At 39.6% G+C, this 16,768-nt stretch overlaps 1 protein-coding gene across 4 annotated transcripts in view; it reads left to right on the forward strand.

The window, feature by feature from the left end:
• Positions 1 to 16,768, forward strand: part of PCSK5 (proprotein convertase subtilisin/kexin type 5) — a 226,986-nt gene that overhangs the window by 143,296 nt on the left and 66,922 nt on the right. For 3 of the 4 annotated variants that reach the window (XM_060280059.2, XM_035099988.3, XM_088652943.1), the window contains exons 13-20: positions 2,334 to 2,470; positions 3,808 to 3,951; positions 4,278 to 4,380; positions 6,399 to 6,592; positions 8,041 to 8,125; positions 8,858 to 8,955; positions 9,271 to 9,400; positions 9,639 to 9,754. In XM_060280059.2, the coding sequence (XP_060136042.2) occupies positions 2,334 to 2,470; positions 3,808 to 3,951; positions 4,278 to 4,380; positions 6,399 to 6,592; positions 8,041 to 8,125; positions 8,858 to 8,955; positions 9,271 to 9,400; positions 9,639 to 9,754 (1,007 nt within the window). Of the gene's footprint in view, positions 1 to 2,333; positions 2,471 to 3,807; positions 3,952 to 4,277; positions 4,381 to 6,398; positions 6,593 to 8,040; positions 8,126 to 8,857; positions 8,956 to 9,270; positions 9,401 to 9,638; positions 9,755 to 15,200; positions 15,716 to 16,768 lie in introns of those variants that run through there. The other variant, XM_035099987.3, reaches the window with a different exon arrangement.

The following is a 16,768-nucleotide window of genomic DNA, read 5'->3' on the forward strand; positions in this document are numbered from 1 at the left end:
GAACCCCAGTGTAAGTGGCTTCCACAAGGGAGCCCCCAAAAGAATGTGGTTGGTCAAGGGAGCCGTGGACTCAACAAGGTTCAAAACCACTGTTCTATGCTATTTAATATCTATATGAAACTCTTGGGAGCTGGCATGTGAGAATTGGGAGTATGGTGTCATCAGTGTACTGATGACATGCAACTCTCTCTCTCTCCATTCCATCCTAATCAGGAGAGGCAGAAAAGGTGTTGGACTCGATGAGAGGCGAAAAAATGAAGCTGAATCTTGTTGAGATGGGAGGTGCTATTGATGGGTAGTTCCCATGTCTGGAAATTAGGTGTACAACCTATTCTGGGATTGGTTGCAACTGAATTTCAAGCTGCCACCTGAGTGCTTATGTCCTGCTTAAGCTGTTCCTGGTCCAGGTATAGCTGTTCCCTATGTCCAGGTATAGCTGTTCCTGGTCCAGGAGAGGCTGGTCTCAGTTGCCCATGCCCTGGCAGCCTCCCACTTGGACTACTGTAACACACTGTATATGGCAAGATTCAGACCCACCAGGCAGATAACACACAACTTTCATATGAAAGATGGCTGTAACGTAAACAGATGTAGTTGAAAAAAACATAGTGCTTTCTGCTTTGTTGTTGTTTAGTCGTTTAGTCGTGTCCGACTCTTCGTGACCCCCTGGACCATAGCACGCCAGGCACTCCTGTCTTGCACTGCCTCCCACAGTTTGGTCAAACTCAAGTTCGTAGCTTCGAGAACACTGTCCAACCATCTCGTCCTCTGTCGTCCCCTTCTCCTAGTGCCTTCTCCTAGTGCCTTCTCCTTTCTGCTTTAGACAGGGCTTTTTATTTTTCATCTTTAAAAATTAATATAATAAGAATTTGGCTGAGAGATATTTGAGCTGTCTTGATTTCCTCGTAGCTACTTCTTCCTATTTTCAAGCTGTCACCAGAACCTCCATGGAGAACAGTTGTTCAGAGAATAATTTACCCAAACTCTTACAGATGCAAAGCTCTGAAATGTTCTCTGCAGGTTAAAAATACTAAAGGTAAAAGGTAAAGGACCCCTAGATGGTTAAGTTCAGTCAAAAGTGACTATGGCGCTCATCTCACTTTCAGGCCGAGGGAGCCAACATTTGTCCACAGACAGCTTTCCGGGTCCAGTACCGAGGGCCTTCTGGCGGTTCCCTCGTTGCGAGAAGCCAGGTTTCAGGGAACCAGGCAGAGGGCCTTCTCGGTGGTGGCGCCCGCCCTGTGGAACGCCCTCCCAGCAGATGTCAAAGAGAAAAACAGCTACCAGATTTTTAGAAGGCATCTGAAGGCAGCCCTGTTTAGGGAGGCTTTTAATGTTTAATAGATTATTTTATTTCATTTTTCTGTTGGAAGCCGTCCAGAGTGGCTGGGGAAACCCAGCCAGATGGGCGGGGTATAAATATTATTATTATTATTATTATTATTATTATTATTATTATTATTTATTATATTATGTGGCCAGCAGGACTAAACCACTTCTGGTGCACGGAACATCGTGACAGAAGCCAGAGCACATGGAAACACCATTTACCTTCCTGCCACAGCAGGAGCTATTTATCTACTTGCACTGGCGTGCTTTCAAACTGCTAGGTTGGCAGGTTCTGGGACAGAGTGATGGGAGCTCACCCCGTCGCAGGGATTCAAACCGCCAACCTTCTGATCGGCGAGCCCAAGAAGCTCCATGGTGTAGACCTCAGCACCACCCATGTACCTTTGACTGGACTTATACTAGTTCTGCCATTAGCCCCATTAAAAACCTGCCAGATCACTTGACTGCCAAGCTTATAATCCAGAAGAAATTGGAGCAACATTATAAAACAAGATTCTGCACTAGAGCAGAAGTTGACACTTCTTTCTGACAGACACAGGTTCAAGCACAATTATTTCAAATGTGCATGTTTTGTGACTTAGAAAAATCTATTCATAGAATTCATTTTAATGGCATTAGTGAACACAAGCACATTTGCAACTTTGCTGTAGCTTTGGTGCACTTTCGTGTCATGTCATTCCTTCCAGGCTCTTTGTGTAGCATCCTATAGTATCATAGAGTTGGAAGGGACACCAAGGGTTATCTAGTCCAGCCCCCTGCAATGAAGGAATAACCCTGCATGCATTTCTCCAGGAAGTTGGAGACAGGAGCTCCAATGTACATTTTAACTGGATCCATTACTGTAATTGGATTTATGGGCTTGCCTGGTTTATTTAATAATATTACTTTATATAATATAAAACATTTGTGCAAAAGTATGTTCCTATGTATTTTTGTATTAGTATTTTTAAGTTAGTTTATATTATTATTGGTTTCTTTAAAAGGTTATTTGACCATTCCATGGAAGGGTTTAAAAGCTGGGAGTTTATGACTACTCATTGCTGGGGTGAGAAAGCAGCTGGTGACTGGATTTTGGAAATTTATGATACCCCATCACAGCTAAGAAACGTCAAGACTCCAGGTACAAATCTGATAATTTTGATAGTGATGTGCATTTAGGGTCAGTGATAGAAAAGTCTTGTAGTAGTAGTATATTTATCAGTCACTTAAAAAAATGAACTCAAAGCGACTTAAAAACACTAGAAAGAGATATAAAACTTTTTAAAATAATTGTACTCCCATGTTCCTGTTTCATTTGGGGTGACTTCAAAATCATTTTTCTGGTACATTTCATTTTAATGCATGTTTATAAGTTTGGGTAGCTGAGACACTGGGAGGGTAGTAAGTAGTAGAATAAAAATAGTTGAATACAACAGATGCGTATACTATGTGGGGGTTATGTTCTGGGGATCACGCCAAAGCCTAAATCAGGGGTCAGCAACTTTTTTCAGCCGTAGGCTAGTCCACTGTCCCTCAGACCATGTGGTGGGCCTGACTATATTTTTTTTGGGGGGGGGGGATGAACGAATTCCTATGCCCCACAAATAACCCAGAGATGCATTTTAAATAAAGGGACACATTCTACTCATGTAAAAACAAGCTGATTCCCGAACCGTCCGCGGATCAGATTGAGAAGGCGATTGGGCCACATCTGACCCACAGGCTTTAGGTTGCCTAGCCTAAATCATGTATAGTCAAAACACACTGGGTTTAATGGTGGGCGAGATTACCAAAGTCTTTTTTCCCAGATGCCTGCCCCCTTTCCACCCTTTTTATTTTGTGTGTGTGTAAATACAGATACAGTATACAGATATGTAAAGCTGAATGTGTACAAGTTAAATGTGTGTAAATTGTGGGCTTACTGTATTCTCACCTTTGGTTTGCTAGGCTTGGAAAATAAGGGCAATTTTTTTCCTGACATTTCCTTCCTGGGTTGTATGCCACTCAGACCTACTAAAAGTTCAACTATCCTCCCAATCCCTTGACATTCCTTGGACTCTCTAAATCTTCTCTGGAGGGTTCTCCAACCCTCTGGAGCAGGTTTAGGAGTGTGGGGTACTGCAGGAGCAGGGATAGTTCGAAATTGCTTACGTATGTGGTACTGGAAAACAACTGGGATGTACATGGAAGAAGACTAGATCAGAATCTCACTTAACATTGCTTAATGGACATTTTAAGGCCTATGTTATCGTGATGCCAAGTAATTTCTTTCCTGCACTAATACTGATACGGCCATTGTTGACAGGTTTGTTCAGGTGGGGAAAGGAGTGGTTTTATTTTTTGTATTGGTGTTATATAACTATTAAAATGTTTGTTACGTTTTTCTGTTTATAGCTCAGACTATGATACAAATATAGGAGAAAATAAATTTAGAAAAAGTATTTCCCACATCTCATGTTTTTAATATGCCCCACCTAGGTAAATTGAAAGAATGGTCCTTAGTACTTTATGGTACTTCTGTTCAGCCTTATTCCCCAAGAAATGATTTCCCAAAAGCCGAACGAGTACGCTCAAGTCCAATAGAAGACCCTACAGAAGATTATGGGGCAGATGACTATGCAGGTAATATGAAGCAGAAATTTTCAGATGTGTCTGCCTCAAATGTACCCACCAATATACTAGTTTAAAAGATTAGAGATTCCTTTTTCACTTGCTTTTACATAAAGCTATTAATGTCGTGTCCTGGTTCAAAAAACCTTGGATCTGGTCAGTCAGGGTCTGGTTCAGAAATCCAGAATTCCCCACAATACGTATTTCCAGTTTTGATTTATTTTATTATCATTGTTTACTTCCAAAACAAATACATAAAACCAAATATTTTCTAACAATTCCTTTGAAATAAAGACAAGTGGTGATTTGCTTTCTCCCTCCTGCTGCTTTCGCAAAAGGTCCATGCAATGCAGAGTGCAGCAAAGTTGGATGTGGTGGTCCAGGACCAGATCACTGCAATGACTGTCTACACTACTACTACAAATCTAAGAACAACACGCGGTAAGACAGTATATTGCGTTACTCATGGCACACGAGCCCCACAAAATCATTAGATTATACTGAATATATTTAACTTGCTTGACAAAGTTAAATTCGAATCTTAGCAAAATTCTTATTCAAGATACTTTTACATTTTCAGCATCAGTAGGCTTCAGAGACTAACTATATGTTACAGGAATGTGTGCACATTAAAGCACATATTAAAACTGATGACAGGGTATTTTTTTAAAAAAACCTGCAGCTTTAGGAAGTGAAATTTGGAGTAAAGAAGTAGGGGGAGGTAATGTATTGTTTCCTCACTTGCTATTACTTTTCTCCAAACAGATACAACACATCACATGGCTAGGATAGGGCTTAGGACCATCATTTTATGGTAGTCTCAGTCTTTCCTACAGCAAAGTTTCCAAAACATGTAGCTGGTAGACTTCCATTTGATGCCTTGGTCATTGACCTACAGTGTCTCATGGGGCTCTATTCTGCTTCCTATGCTATTCAGCCTCTTCTGGGTGAAGCCGTCCAAGTTTTGGGAGTTTGAGGTCATCAATATGCTGATGGCATCCAACTTCTACATCTCCTTTCTATCTCAGTACAAGGAAACAACTGAAGTTCTCGGTCAGTGCCTCGCATCCATTACTGTCTGCCTGAGGGTGAGCAAATTAAAGTTTAAACCAAACAAGACTGGCAGATCAGGAATGGCAGATCAGGGGATAAGGGTTCAAGCATGCTTGAATTTGCTTACACTGCACTTGAAGGCTCAGGTTCATAGCTTGAGTTTTCTTCTGACTCTATTCATAAGCCTAGATCTCCAGATTTGGCAGTGGTTTTTGCACAATTCACACTGGTGTGCCTACTATACCCATTCCTAGAGGTGTCAGATCTGGCCTTGGTTTATATATATACATGCCTGTGTTATATATAATTTGGAATACTGTAGTGCTCTCTTTGAACAATGTTTGGAACCTCACCCAATTTAGCCAAACAGTTAACTGGGGGAAGTTATGTAGGGAGCATGTGATTCCTAAATTACTACTTCCATTTCTGGAAACAATTAAAAGTGCTGGTTCCAACCTAAATGTATTGACTTTCCCATACAAGCCTGCTGAGAGATCTCCGAGAGAGGTACTTCTCTCAATCCTGCCAATATCTGAGAATTAGGAGGGATATGAGAAAAGACTTTTCTCCATGGTTGTGCCTAAACTGTGGAACTCCCTCCCTAGAGATGCCCACTAGGCTTCATGTCAGATGTCCTTCAGGCGACAACTTGTTCATTTTGATAAGTCTTTGGCTTTGTGTCTTTACTAGGTTTTATCTGCCCACCATTTTATTTTAGTTAAGAATCCTGATTGGCTTACAAGTGTTTTATTATATTTTTATTGATATTGATATTACTGTCATTGGCTGTCATTGGTTCTATATGCAGAAAGAGAGGATACAAACTGAAATACTTTAAAAAAAATATGAAGGAAGGGGCTTGGCAATTAATGGGCAAAAGATAAAACTGAGTGAAGAATCTTATCTGGACACACTATTCAGGTGTTTGAGCCTTCATGTGATTAGGGTTTGGTAAGGGGAGAATGGGACACACCTGCTAGGCCCACCCTCTCTGATGCATTGACGTCAGTCGGTCTCTTACCCTCCACTCATTAGAGACTAAAGATCTGCAGAAGGAGGCCTGCTCTACATGCCGAGGGTCCCTCTGTAATTTTTAAACCTGATCATACAAGAGCCTACAGGCCTGCTCTAGGCCATTTGCCTTCTAACAAAGTGGAGGGTAGCAGGACTGGTAATTGGGGTGCAACAGTGGAAGCAGATTCAGTGAGCCTACCTTCCCTTATCGTGTGACAGCCGAACAGGGCTTTGGACACAAATGAGACTGACTTGGTTTGTGCCACCGCTGGTTGTAGTCTCTGCTTCCATAAACAAGAGGAAAGCCACTGTTCTAATCAACACAGTTGCCTTTTTCCTGCCAAGTTGATTGATAATTCTGACTCAGTCTTTTATTATCTTGTACAATGAAGAATCTGTGTTCCCAACTGTCCTCCTGGTCACTACAGCGCCGACAAGAAACGCTGTAAAAAGTGCTCACCCAACTGTGAAACATGTTTTGGAAGCCACAGTGATCAATGTAATACCTGTAAACCGGGTTACTATATCAATGAAGAGTCCAGGAATTGTGTTACCAGCTGTCCAGATGGGTTTTACCTGGATAATAGTAAGTATTTAAAAACAAAACCCTGTTATAATATTGGAAATAATTGGAAATCTTCAAGTTGCCATTAATGCATATTAAGGCTGATGATATTTATTAAACTATTACATATTGCCTTTCCGTTTCAGTTTGAACACTCAAGTCTCATTTCAGAATTCTATAATGCCACCAAATAAACACATAAAAACAGATAACAGCAATAAAAAACAAGCATAATATAAAGGAAATCTGTCACAATACAGTCACACATCAGGGATTGCGAAGAAATTTCAGTTCATATTTAAAGGTGAATTTCTAAAGCTTGCGCTTCCCGAAATAAAATGAGAACCGAAACACAGTCATCTTTCAAAATTCATACTAATCAAAATTCTCCAACCAAACAATATCTACAAATATGCATTTATTGAGATGAAGTTTGCATAAAAAATTACATATTAGTGAAAATAACATACTGAACACAGTGAGACTTAGTTCTGGGTAAACATGCATGAGATGTTAGTCTCCCTTTTTATGCCTAGGACATTTCGTTCTACAATGGCATTGCCACCCCCTAACACATTTCTGGTTTCCCCCATTTCTCTTCTTTTTCATACTGTTTTTGTCAAACATCCTGATTTTGGTTCCTCTGTCAGGGCAGTCATCTTTATGTCTGCAGCACTGAAGCCAACGACTCAGAAAATAGGAGTTTTTACACACACAAGAAATTTCCCTCGTGATAATGAATGTATACAGTCTACACTTTAATTCTGCACAGCATCATGTACATATTTTTAATTATAATAATAAATATTATTACATGGATATGTATACAAGAAGTTTATTTCTACAGGATCCAGTGATCGTGTGCTATGAAGAACAGCAAATAAGGTTTTTTATTATTATTTTTATAAATGTAGCTTGTTTTCTTTTGGCATTACTGAAAAGGTTTACTACAACTCAATGAGGAAAAGTTACATTAAACAAGGGTTTACAGAATTCACCCCGTGTATTAAAATCATTTATATAATCAGATAATAGAAATTATTTGAATGTTAGTACTTCAGCAGCACAGAATTTTACTGTATTGGCCTGAATATGTCTCACTTTTTTTCCTAATTCTGACCACGAAAAGTTAAAGTGCAGCTTAAATTCACGACCTTACAAAAACTGGCTTTTACGATATCGCTGCTGAAACAGACATACGGTAAAACGGAATGGGTGTGAGTGGCTGTGGAATTTTAAGGGAGCAGCTTATATTTGGGTAGTGTCTTTTTTTCTCCCCCCCCCCCTGAATTTTAAAGGTGCAGCTTATATTCAGGTGCAGCTTATATTTGGGCCAATACGGTATATTTTATTCATCTCCCATTTGTGGTATCACATTAGGAATAGCAATAAGCAAGGAGATATAAATATATTATTGCATGTAATTGAACTGGGTTCTTTTTTTCTTTTGTGTTCCTTTTTCTTTTCAGATAAGATTGTATGCCGTAAATGCAGTGAAAACTGTAAGACATGCACTGAATTTCAAACCTGCTCAGAATGCAGACATGGCCTAAGGTAAGGCAATGATAGATTGTATTGAACATGGTAGCAAGGAGAGTTAAATAATATTATTTAAACTTCACATTGCAGTCTGTTGAAGTGTAATATTCATTGTACAGTATGTGTAATCATGGCCAACGCTGAATAAAAAAATGAAAAGCTTTGGAAAACGGAACAATTGGTCTGTTTAATATACAGTGACTGCATGAGCATAAACCATGGCTTACTGTGAATGAGCAGCATGTTAGCACATGCTCTTGACATGATCCTGTTTCATTCTATCCTTCCTAGCCAGGAGCAGCAAACCATGAGCCTTGATTACCATAATGTGCAAACCAAAACCTATGGTTTGTTTCTCTCTAAACAAACTTCAGTGGTAAGCCAAAGTTTGTTCTTGTATTTCCAATCATGGCTTGTTTGGGTTTACACGTCACGTTAATTCAAGGCCTGTAATTTGTTGCTGCTGGCTCCAGGATGGGCAGAACAAAATTCAGCAGAGTGCACTAGCATGCTACTCGTGGTATAAGTGCGGGAGCGGAGAAAGACTTGCTTACAGGAAAGCCTCTGTAAGCAAGTCATTTCACCAGACTGACCCTATACTCATGTGGTGGTACTAAACACAAGTGCTCCTCAGAGTAGATGCATTTGTTTGAACATTAACAGTATGTTAACTGTTGCCAAAAAAATGCACACAGAAATGCCACATGCTAATCGGCATTTTCTAATTTTCCTTGTGTATCTCTGTAGTTTACAAGGATCCAGGTGTGTTATCCGCTGCGAAACAGGAAAATATTACAATGGCAGGGACTGTGAGCCATGCCACCATTCCTGTGCTTCTTGTGCAGGTACCTCTGATATCTTTTCATCAATGTTCAATCTCTTTTGCGCTAAAATTGGGGGGGGGGGGGTTCATACGCTGTTAATTTGCTACACTATAGCACTTCGTCCAGTGCTAGGACCTTTCTGTACTTACTGTATACTTGATTTCATTTTTTAAAATCTTTTTGAAATAACTTTTCATTAAGTACACAAACCTACTCAATGTGTTTTCAGTAGTCAATTCATACTTCTGTATGCATAGTATAATACACATCCATTGTCTCTATGCTCTGCTGCGAATTTGTCAATATGTTACCTTGTTTGTTCTGTTGACTTCTGAGGTCCAGGAGCAGATGCTTGCATAAATTGCACCGAAGAGTATCTTATGGAGAATGGAAGATGTGTGCTGGCTTGTAACAATGGCTACTACTTTGATCACTCGCTAGAAAATGGATACAAAACTTGCAAAAGGTAAAAAGTATTCCTCAAAAACTATATTTAGGTTTTTTTAAAAAAAAAACAAATGCATCTATTTAATATGTGAACCATAACTAATTGGAGAATATAGTTCTGGCATATGATTTGTGACATATTCTACTTTCTGTACTTAGCTTCAGCACCTCTTGATATGAAATGAAGTAATCAAGCAGTCTTTGATACTGAGACAATGTGATTAACCATATATTTAACTTACTGTCCATTCATTAAGATGTGATGCCAGCTGTTTTGGGTGCAGTGGTCCAGGAGAGAAAAACTGTACAAGTTGTCCAAATGGCTATATCTTAGAAACAGGTCTCTGCACAGTTGGTCTAGTCTGTAAAGATGGTAAGTATTTTCACCTACCTCAAAACAAAATATTTTTTAGTCTTTTTCCATATTCTTCACATCTGTTTCATATTACATAGCCATAGTAGACACAAATAATTGTGTTTTTCATTTCACAAGAATAGAATGCATGTGCTACTATTTAATTAACTTTTTTCATTTGTAACTTCCATAACTTTGGCAGCTAATTACAAATATTTAGCAATATTATAAACTAAAAGCAGTCTGGGTGGTAGGGATATTCTGCAGCAGAGGAACCGAGCTTTGCTGGGCTCACACCAGCCAGCAAAAAAGTGAAACCACATCACACACACTTTGTGGTTGTTTGTTGTTTCAGTGGGAGGGCAAGGCAAATTCTACTAGGTGGATGAGGGAAAATCTAAGGCCGAAGAATCACCAAAGCTCTCCCATTGTTTCTTGGGTGTCTCCCTCATTTCCCCTCCCATTCATTCCAATGGGATCTACTCTTGTTGTCCCTGGGACTACAGGATTGTATCCTAAAGTAATAATCTATTTTTATTTATCCATGATTCACAAAACAAGAAGCAGAATCCATGAACAACATTCCATAAAATAGTAAATATACATATGGGAGAGGCTGAATGTTATTTTTAATTTTTGCAGTCTTAAAGGGAGCTATATAATGGAGTAAAAAGTGGGAAATGAGGAATGTTGGGACTGATCTATTTTCTGAGAAATGCACATTTGCTTTAATTAATAAACCACACCCTGGCCAAATACTATTGTCTGTATCTATATTTTGTACATTTTTCTCTATATTCATCCATTAAATTATAGGTGCCCCATGTTTATTTTTACTGCAATATAGTAGAAAAATAAGTTATGAAAATGTGATTACTGACATTTCTGAGTGTCATCATCTACATAGTGCCTGCTATCCCATTATTATCGATTTTAATTTAAGAATGTGTTTTTTACCCAAAGACTGTTTATGAGTAAACTATCATTGAGTGAAATGTTTTTTTCCCCAAAATACAAATGTGCTTCTCAAAACACATCTGGGGAGCTTAGCTGGGATAATGCTGGACAACTATAGATGTTTGGATATGAGGGTCTATCCAAATTCCAGCATATATTTCTGCACTAGTCTAAAAATTGAAGGACAGATTTCAGAAGACGACAAGGGCTAGAGGGTAGAATTTTGCATACCATTTAAAATAAGTAAATTATCAAAGTGGACATCCGACCTGTGAACATCAGTAGCATTCACCCCTATGGGATGATGATGATTCCCACCGTGGTCATTTTCCTGGCTTTTTAATCCAGAGGAGTTACTAGTAAAATTCTCTTAATTGCACCAGCAGCACTACCTATAAATTACCCAAACAGTTTGTATGCTGACCATATTACTTTTTGCTAAATGGGTATCTATTCCATCGACTCCCTGTCCGACTTTCTTCAAGGCCTCAATCCCTTGTGCAAGCCATCTGAGAAAAGCAAGCAAATTGTCCCTCCTTTCACCTATTTCACCCTTTTTAGACTATGCTATGATGCACAACCCAGAAATCTTAACCAAATGTTTACTGAAGACTAAGCCCAGGTGGCGCTGTGGGATAAACCACAGAGTCTAGGGCTTGCTGATCAGAAGGTTGGCGGTTCGAATCCCTGCAATGGGGTGAGCTCCCGTTGCTCAGTCCCAGCTCCTGCCCACCTAGCAGTTCAAAAGCACATCAAAGTGCAAGTAGATAAATAGGGACCGCTCTGGCGGGAAGGTAAACGGCGTTTCCGTGCGCTGCTCTGGTTCGCCAGAAGCAGCTTTGTCATGCTGGCCACATGACCTGGAAGCTGTCTGCGGACAAACGCCGGCTCCCTCGGCCTATAGAGCGAGATGAGCGCCGCAACCCCAGAGTCGGACACGACTGGACCTGATGGTCAGGGGCCCCTTTACCTTTACCTTTAAGCTTATAGTAGTAGAAAAAGTACTGGTTCCTGTAAACAATGTCCATTCTAGTTGACTTTATTAGCATTCAAAGTAAAGTAAAGTGTGTTGGATTTCCTAGATTACTGAGGAAGCCTCAGCTGATTGGCATGGCAGAATAACATATTTTAATGGTGGCTCGTGTGTGGATTGCCCCCTTGTCTTCAGATACCCATGCCTTTCACCCAGAATCACTTGCTTCTTGTTCCCAGTTTCTGTGAACCAGCTGCTTTTGTGTCTTACCAACATCTCCTTATCCTCTACTGTGGGGCACCTGCTGGCACCTTTCCCTTCTAGCTCTGATGACTCCACTACCCTTCCCAAGTGTTTTCTCCCATTTCATGATTTGTATCCAATTGCAATTGCCTCCAAACTGAAAATTTCACCTTTACTCAACAGTCATCCTTTTTCTCCAGTTCCTGTGATCTTTTTTTGGGGGGGTGTGTGTTAAAACTATTGTTCAGCTAATTTTAATCTTTTCGCTAGGATCACAGTGAGTAGCCTTACAATGCATCAATGCAGATACCCTATATTTGGATATAATTAGTATATTTAGACACTCTAAATGGGACATTTGTGAATGATGTGAATAGAACAAACATTGTTGTTGTTGTTTAGTCGTTTAGTCGTGTCCGACTCTTCGTGACCCCATGGACCATAGCACGCCAGGCACTCCTGTCTTGCACTGCCTCCCGCAGTTTGGTCAAACTCATGTTCGTAGAACAAACATACACCACTCTAATAATTACTGATAAACTGAGATTTGGTCAGTGCTGTTTTTCTAGAAAAGTAGGTGCCAGAACACACCATGAATGCTTCCCTCGTTCTCTAATGATGACAGTGATCCCGACCCCCGAGTTGTTCCGACTGAAAAAAAAGCCCTGCATTGGGCTATGATATATTTATTATGATAATCTGTCAGTGTTGTGTTTGGTTTAAAAAAGCTCTTGGTCATGTTCATGGATTTCCATATTAATGTTTCCATATTTTTATAAGCTCTTCTGGAAGAGTAAAATATAAATACTAAATACGTAAATGAAACTAGGCTTTAGCTTCTTTCAGTAGCACCTTAAAGACCAACTAAGTTTATATTTTGGTATGAGCTTTCGTGTGCATGCACACTTCTTCAGATACACTAGAAACAGAAGTGTCAGACCCTATATATATACAGAGGGTGGTGGGGGTGGGTGGGAATGGGTGATGGGCTGATGGGAGTGGTAAACCTGTAGATGGCTGTTAATGGCTGCTGATGGCTGCAATTAGTCCTGGGCTGAGGTGCTAAAGAAAGCTTGATCATGCATAATGAAATAAGAATCCGATGTCTCTATTCATCCCAGGTGCTTCCATGGTTTTAAGCTTGGTAATGATTTCCAATTCAGCAACCAAGCTTAAAACCATGGAAGCACCCGGGATGAATAGAGACATCGGATTCTTATATTGCTGAATTGGAAATCATTACCAAGCTTAAAACCATGGAAGCACCTGGGATGAATAGAGACATCGGATTCTTATCTCATTATGCATGATCAAGCTTTCTTTAGCACCTCAGCCCAGGACTAATTGCAGCCATCAGCAGCCATTAACAGCCATCTACAGGTTTACCACTCCCATCAGCCCATCACCCATTCACACCCACCACCCTCTGTATATATATAGGGTCTGACACTTCTGTTTCTAGCGTATCTGAAGAAGTGTGCATGCACACGAAAGCTCATACCAAAATATAAACTTAGTTGGTCTTTAAGGTGCTACTGAAGGAATTTTTTTATTTTGCTTCGACTCAGACCAACACGGCTACCTACCTGTAACTAGGCTTTAGCTTGTGAACCTTTTTCGTGCAAAGTATTTTGACTTAAAGTTGTGTCAGCCACCTGCAATAGACAGCTTGCCACCTCCATAACAACACATGGAAGCATTACTGAAAGTAGAATAAAAAAATTCCTTCAGTAGTACCTTAAAGACCAACTAAGTTTATATTTTGGTATGAGTTTTTGTGTGCATGCACACTTCTTCAGATACATTAGTGTATCTGAAGAAGTGTGCATGCACACGAAAGCTCATACCAAAATATAAACTTAGTTGGTCTTTAAGGTGCTACTGAAGGAATTTTTTTATTTTGCTTCGACTCAGACCAACACGGCTACTCTGTCACAAGAAATTCTAAACTCTTTCCCCCACTTGTACACAAGGCATAAAACTGCTGAAACCAAGCAGCACTGATATAATGTTACTTTAACTGGGTTCTTAATATCCTCCAATTCTGCCAAAGTTTGCAAGTGTAGAGCAAGCTTCATTGAGAGAACAGCAGCTAACATTTGACAGATAGATGAGAGAATCGAGAACTTCAGCCATACTTTGATCTATGATTTACAATTTACAATAGAAATACTGCCATAGTTCCTGTTTGCTTGTTACTGTCCAGGGAGAAATCTCAACCCTTTATACACCGGAGAGAGATATTAAAAAGTGAACTTAGGTGCCACACATTTATTTTAATCATGGGATTTCCATTACAACCTGAGTGAAAACGTTCTTTCTTTCCAGAGACATTCTGGCCAGTACAATACAGTTCACTCATTACTTTTTACTCATATTGTGGGAGGCAGGTAAGGGGGCAGGTTGTAGACTCCAGCCTAAGGCCCAGACCAGATTAAGATTTCTCCAGAAAGTAACAAGTGAACAGGCCCATGAAAGCTTTTAATTGTCACTGGTTGTTTCCTAACTGTAAACACTTCTTTTTGGAGTAGAAAGGCTTAGGAACAGGATTAATGGGTGATATTCAACTAAGCTTTACTCAGGCAAGACTAAGTTAGGTCCAGTCTAAATGAAACTAAATGAACTAAATCAGGGGTCCCCAAACTAAGGCCCGGGGGCTGGATGCGGCCCAATCGCCTTCTAAATCCGGCCCACGGACGGTCCGGAAATCAGCATGTTTTTACATGAGTAGAATGTGTCCTTTTATTTAAAATGCATCTCTGGGTTATTTGTGGGCCATAGGAATTCGTTCATATTTTTTCCCAAAATATAGTCCGGCCCCCCACAAGGTCTGAGGGACAGTGGACCAGCTCCCTGCTGAAAAAGTTTGCTGACCCCTGAACTAAATGAAACTTGGATGAATACCACCCACTACTCAGTACAATTTTAAATTATGTAAATATTCTTGGGATGTGGCTGTTTATTCAACAGTATTCATAATACTCAATAAACTACCTTCCACTTTATTTTTCACTGTTTTCTAATATTTTTTCTTTCTGGTCTTTCCCCCCTCCTTTCATGAATGGATACAAATCACTCCTTCCTGGAACACAATATTTCTTCCTGAAAACAAATGCTGTTGTGACTGAAACTCCCTTTGATGAAAACGCAATTTCCTATTTGTTACCTGCTACCTGCTCCTGAATGGTCTCTTCCATCAAATTTGCCTGTCTGACAAATTAAATCTTCCTTCACTTGATACCATGCTGTTTAAAACTTCAACTTCTCTTCACTCTCTTTGACCTCTGGAAGCAACGGAAGAATCTTGGGCTGAAGGAGGCTTCTGTATGCTAGTGAAAAAGAACAATCTTTGTCAACGAAAAGTACTTCAGCAACTTTGTTGCAGAACATGTACACTAAAAGGCTGAGTTGGCACCTCTCCAAGTTCTCTTGCTCCTGTAGACTTATAGATTAATCCATATTATTAAAAATGAAAAAAAGCAAACCACCTTTCTCTCTCTCTTTCTCTATCTCCCCTTTGGGGAGAGAGTGAACTGTACGTTGGAACTTAAAATAGAAAACTACAACAAGCCTACCTTTCTTAACTGGGTGTTTAGAACAAAGCACCCTGGATCGCAGTGTCAGTATCATGACCAAAGCATTTGATGCCAAAATTAAAGATTTGATTTCCTATCAACTTAAGGATATTCCTGCATATTTTTTTAACATTCTCATTTCCTTTTTCCTGGTTGTTTCCCCTTCAAGATGTGTAGAGTGTTTCAAGAATACAACACAAGTTTACAAGGATTAAAACAGAACAAAAAACATGCTTGCATTGGTCTTTTTTGTGCTTATATACTCAGAATGTGGAAGAATGTTAGGCAATTAAGCAATCCTTAAGAGAATTAAAAACAAGCTTCAAATCAGAGCTATGCTCAACATCCACTGCAATATTAGAAGACTCAACGCATCTGTGTATGGTTTCTAGTCGTATCCTATATTGTGTGTTGTTTGTTTTAATTATACAGCATTTGCTACATTTTGCCAAAAACATTTTAAGGTGTAGCCATGTTAACTGGTATATTTTGAAAGGTGACATTTTTGTCATAGTTTTGTTATATTTTTAAAGGTGCAAAGTTCTAAAACATTCAGGGCTTTCTTCCTGCTGTGAATAAACTCTGAAAGGTGCAGAGTCCTGTTAAGGTTTTGATTTTGATTTTTTTAAAATGTAGTTTTCATACTTGAAACTGGAATGCACCAATAACCATGAATAATAATATGGATCCACTCTTTTAGACATGGGGCACTACTCAGATGACCAGCACACAAATCCAGAAACCCTTTGCATTTATGTGAACTGTGGTGTATACATGGATTTCGCCATTCACTTTACTGGTTAGAGCAGCCCAACTCCTGCATCCTTTTATGCAGCTGGAACTGCCTTCTCCATGGAAGTGAAAGTTACCTCCCTACTTTTACAGTGTATGCATCATAATGTGCCTGCCCTTCTGGAGGTACATATACAGTGGCTTGTGCATGAGTTTTAATACATTCTAAACCTTATACATACACGGTAGGCTGTTTTCTGTCCACTGATTGCATTCTGTGGATTGTGGCAACGGTGTAAAGGGATTGGTGTTGAGATCTATCTTGCAATGGAACTTCTACAAAATGTTTGCATGATTGGTGCCTATAACTGAAATACACTGAACCAAATTTAACTCTTGATGTTCATACATCATCAATGGAACATAAAAGAGTGGACCAATATGGTACTTGTGCAATAATAGTTAACTTAATAGTTCTAGGCCTGGTGCTATTCATATTCTGCTATCATATAATAAGTAGAGAAAATCTCCCCCGCAAAAAACCCCTTAAAA

The sequence above is a fragment of the Zootoca vivipara genome, chromosome 10, assembly GCF_965207765.1.
Source record: "Zootoca vivipara chromosome 10, rZooViv2.hap1.1, whole genome shotgun sequence".
In the NCBI taxonomy this organism is placed as follows: Eukaryota; Metazoa; Chordata; class Lepidosauria; order Squamata; family Lacertidae; genus Zootoca; species Zootoca vivipara.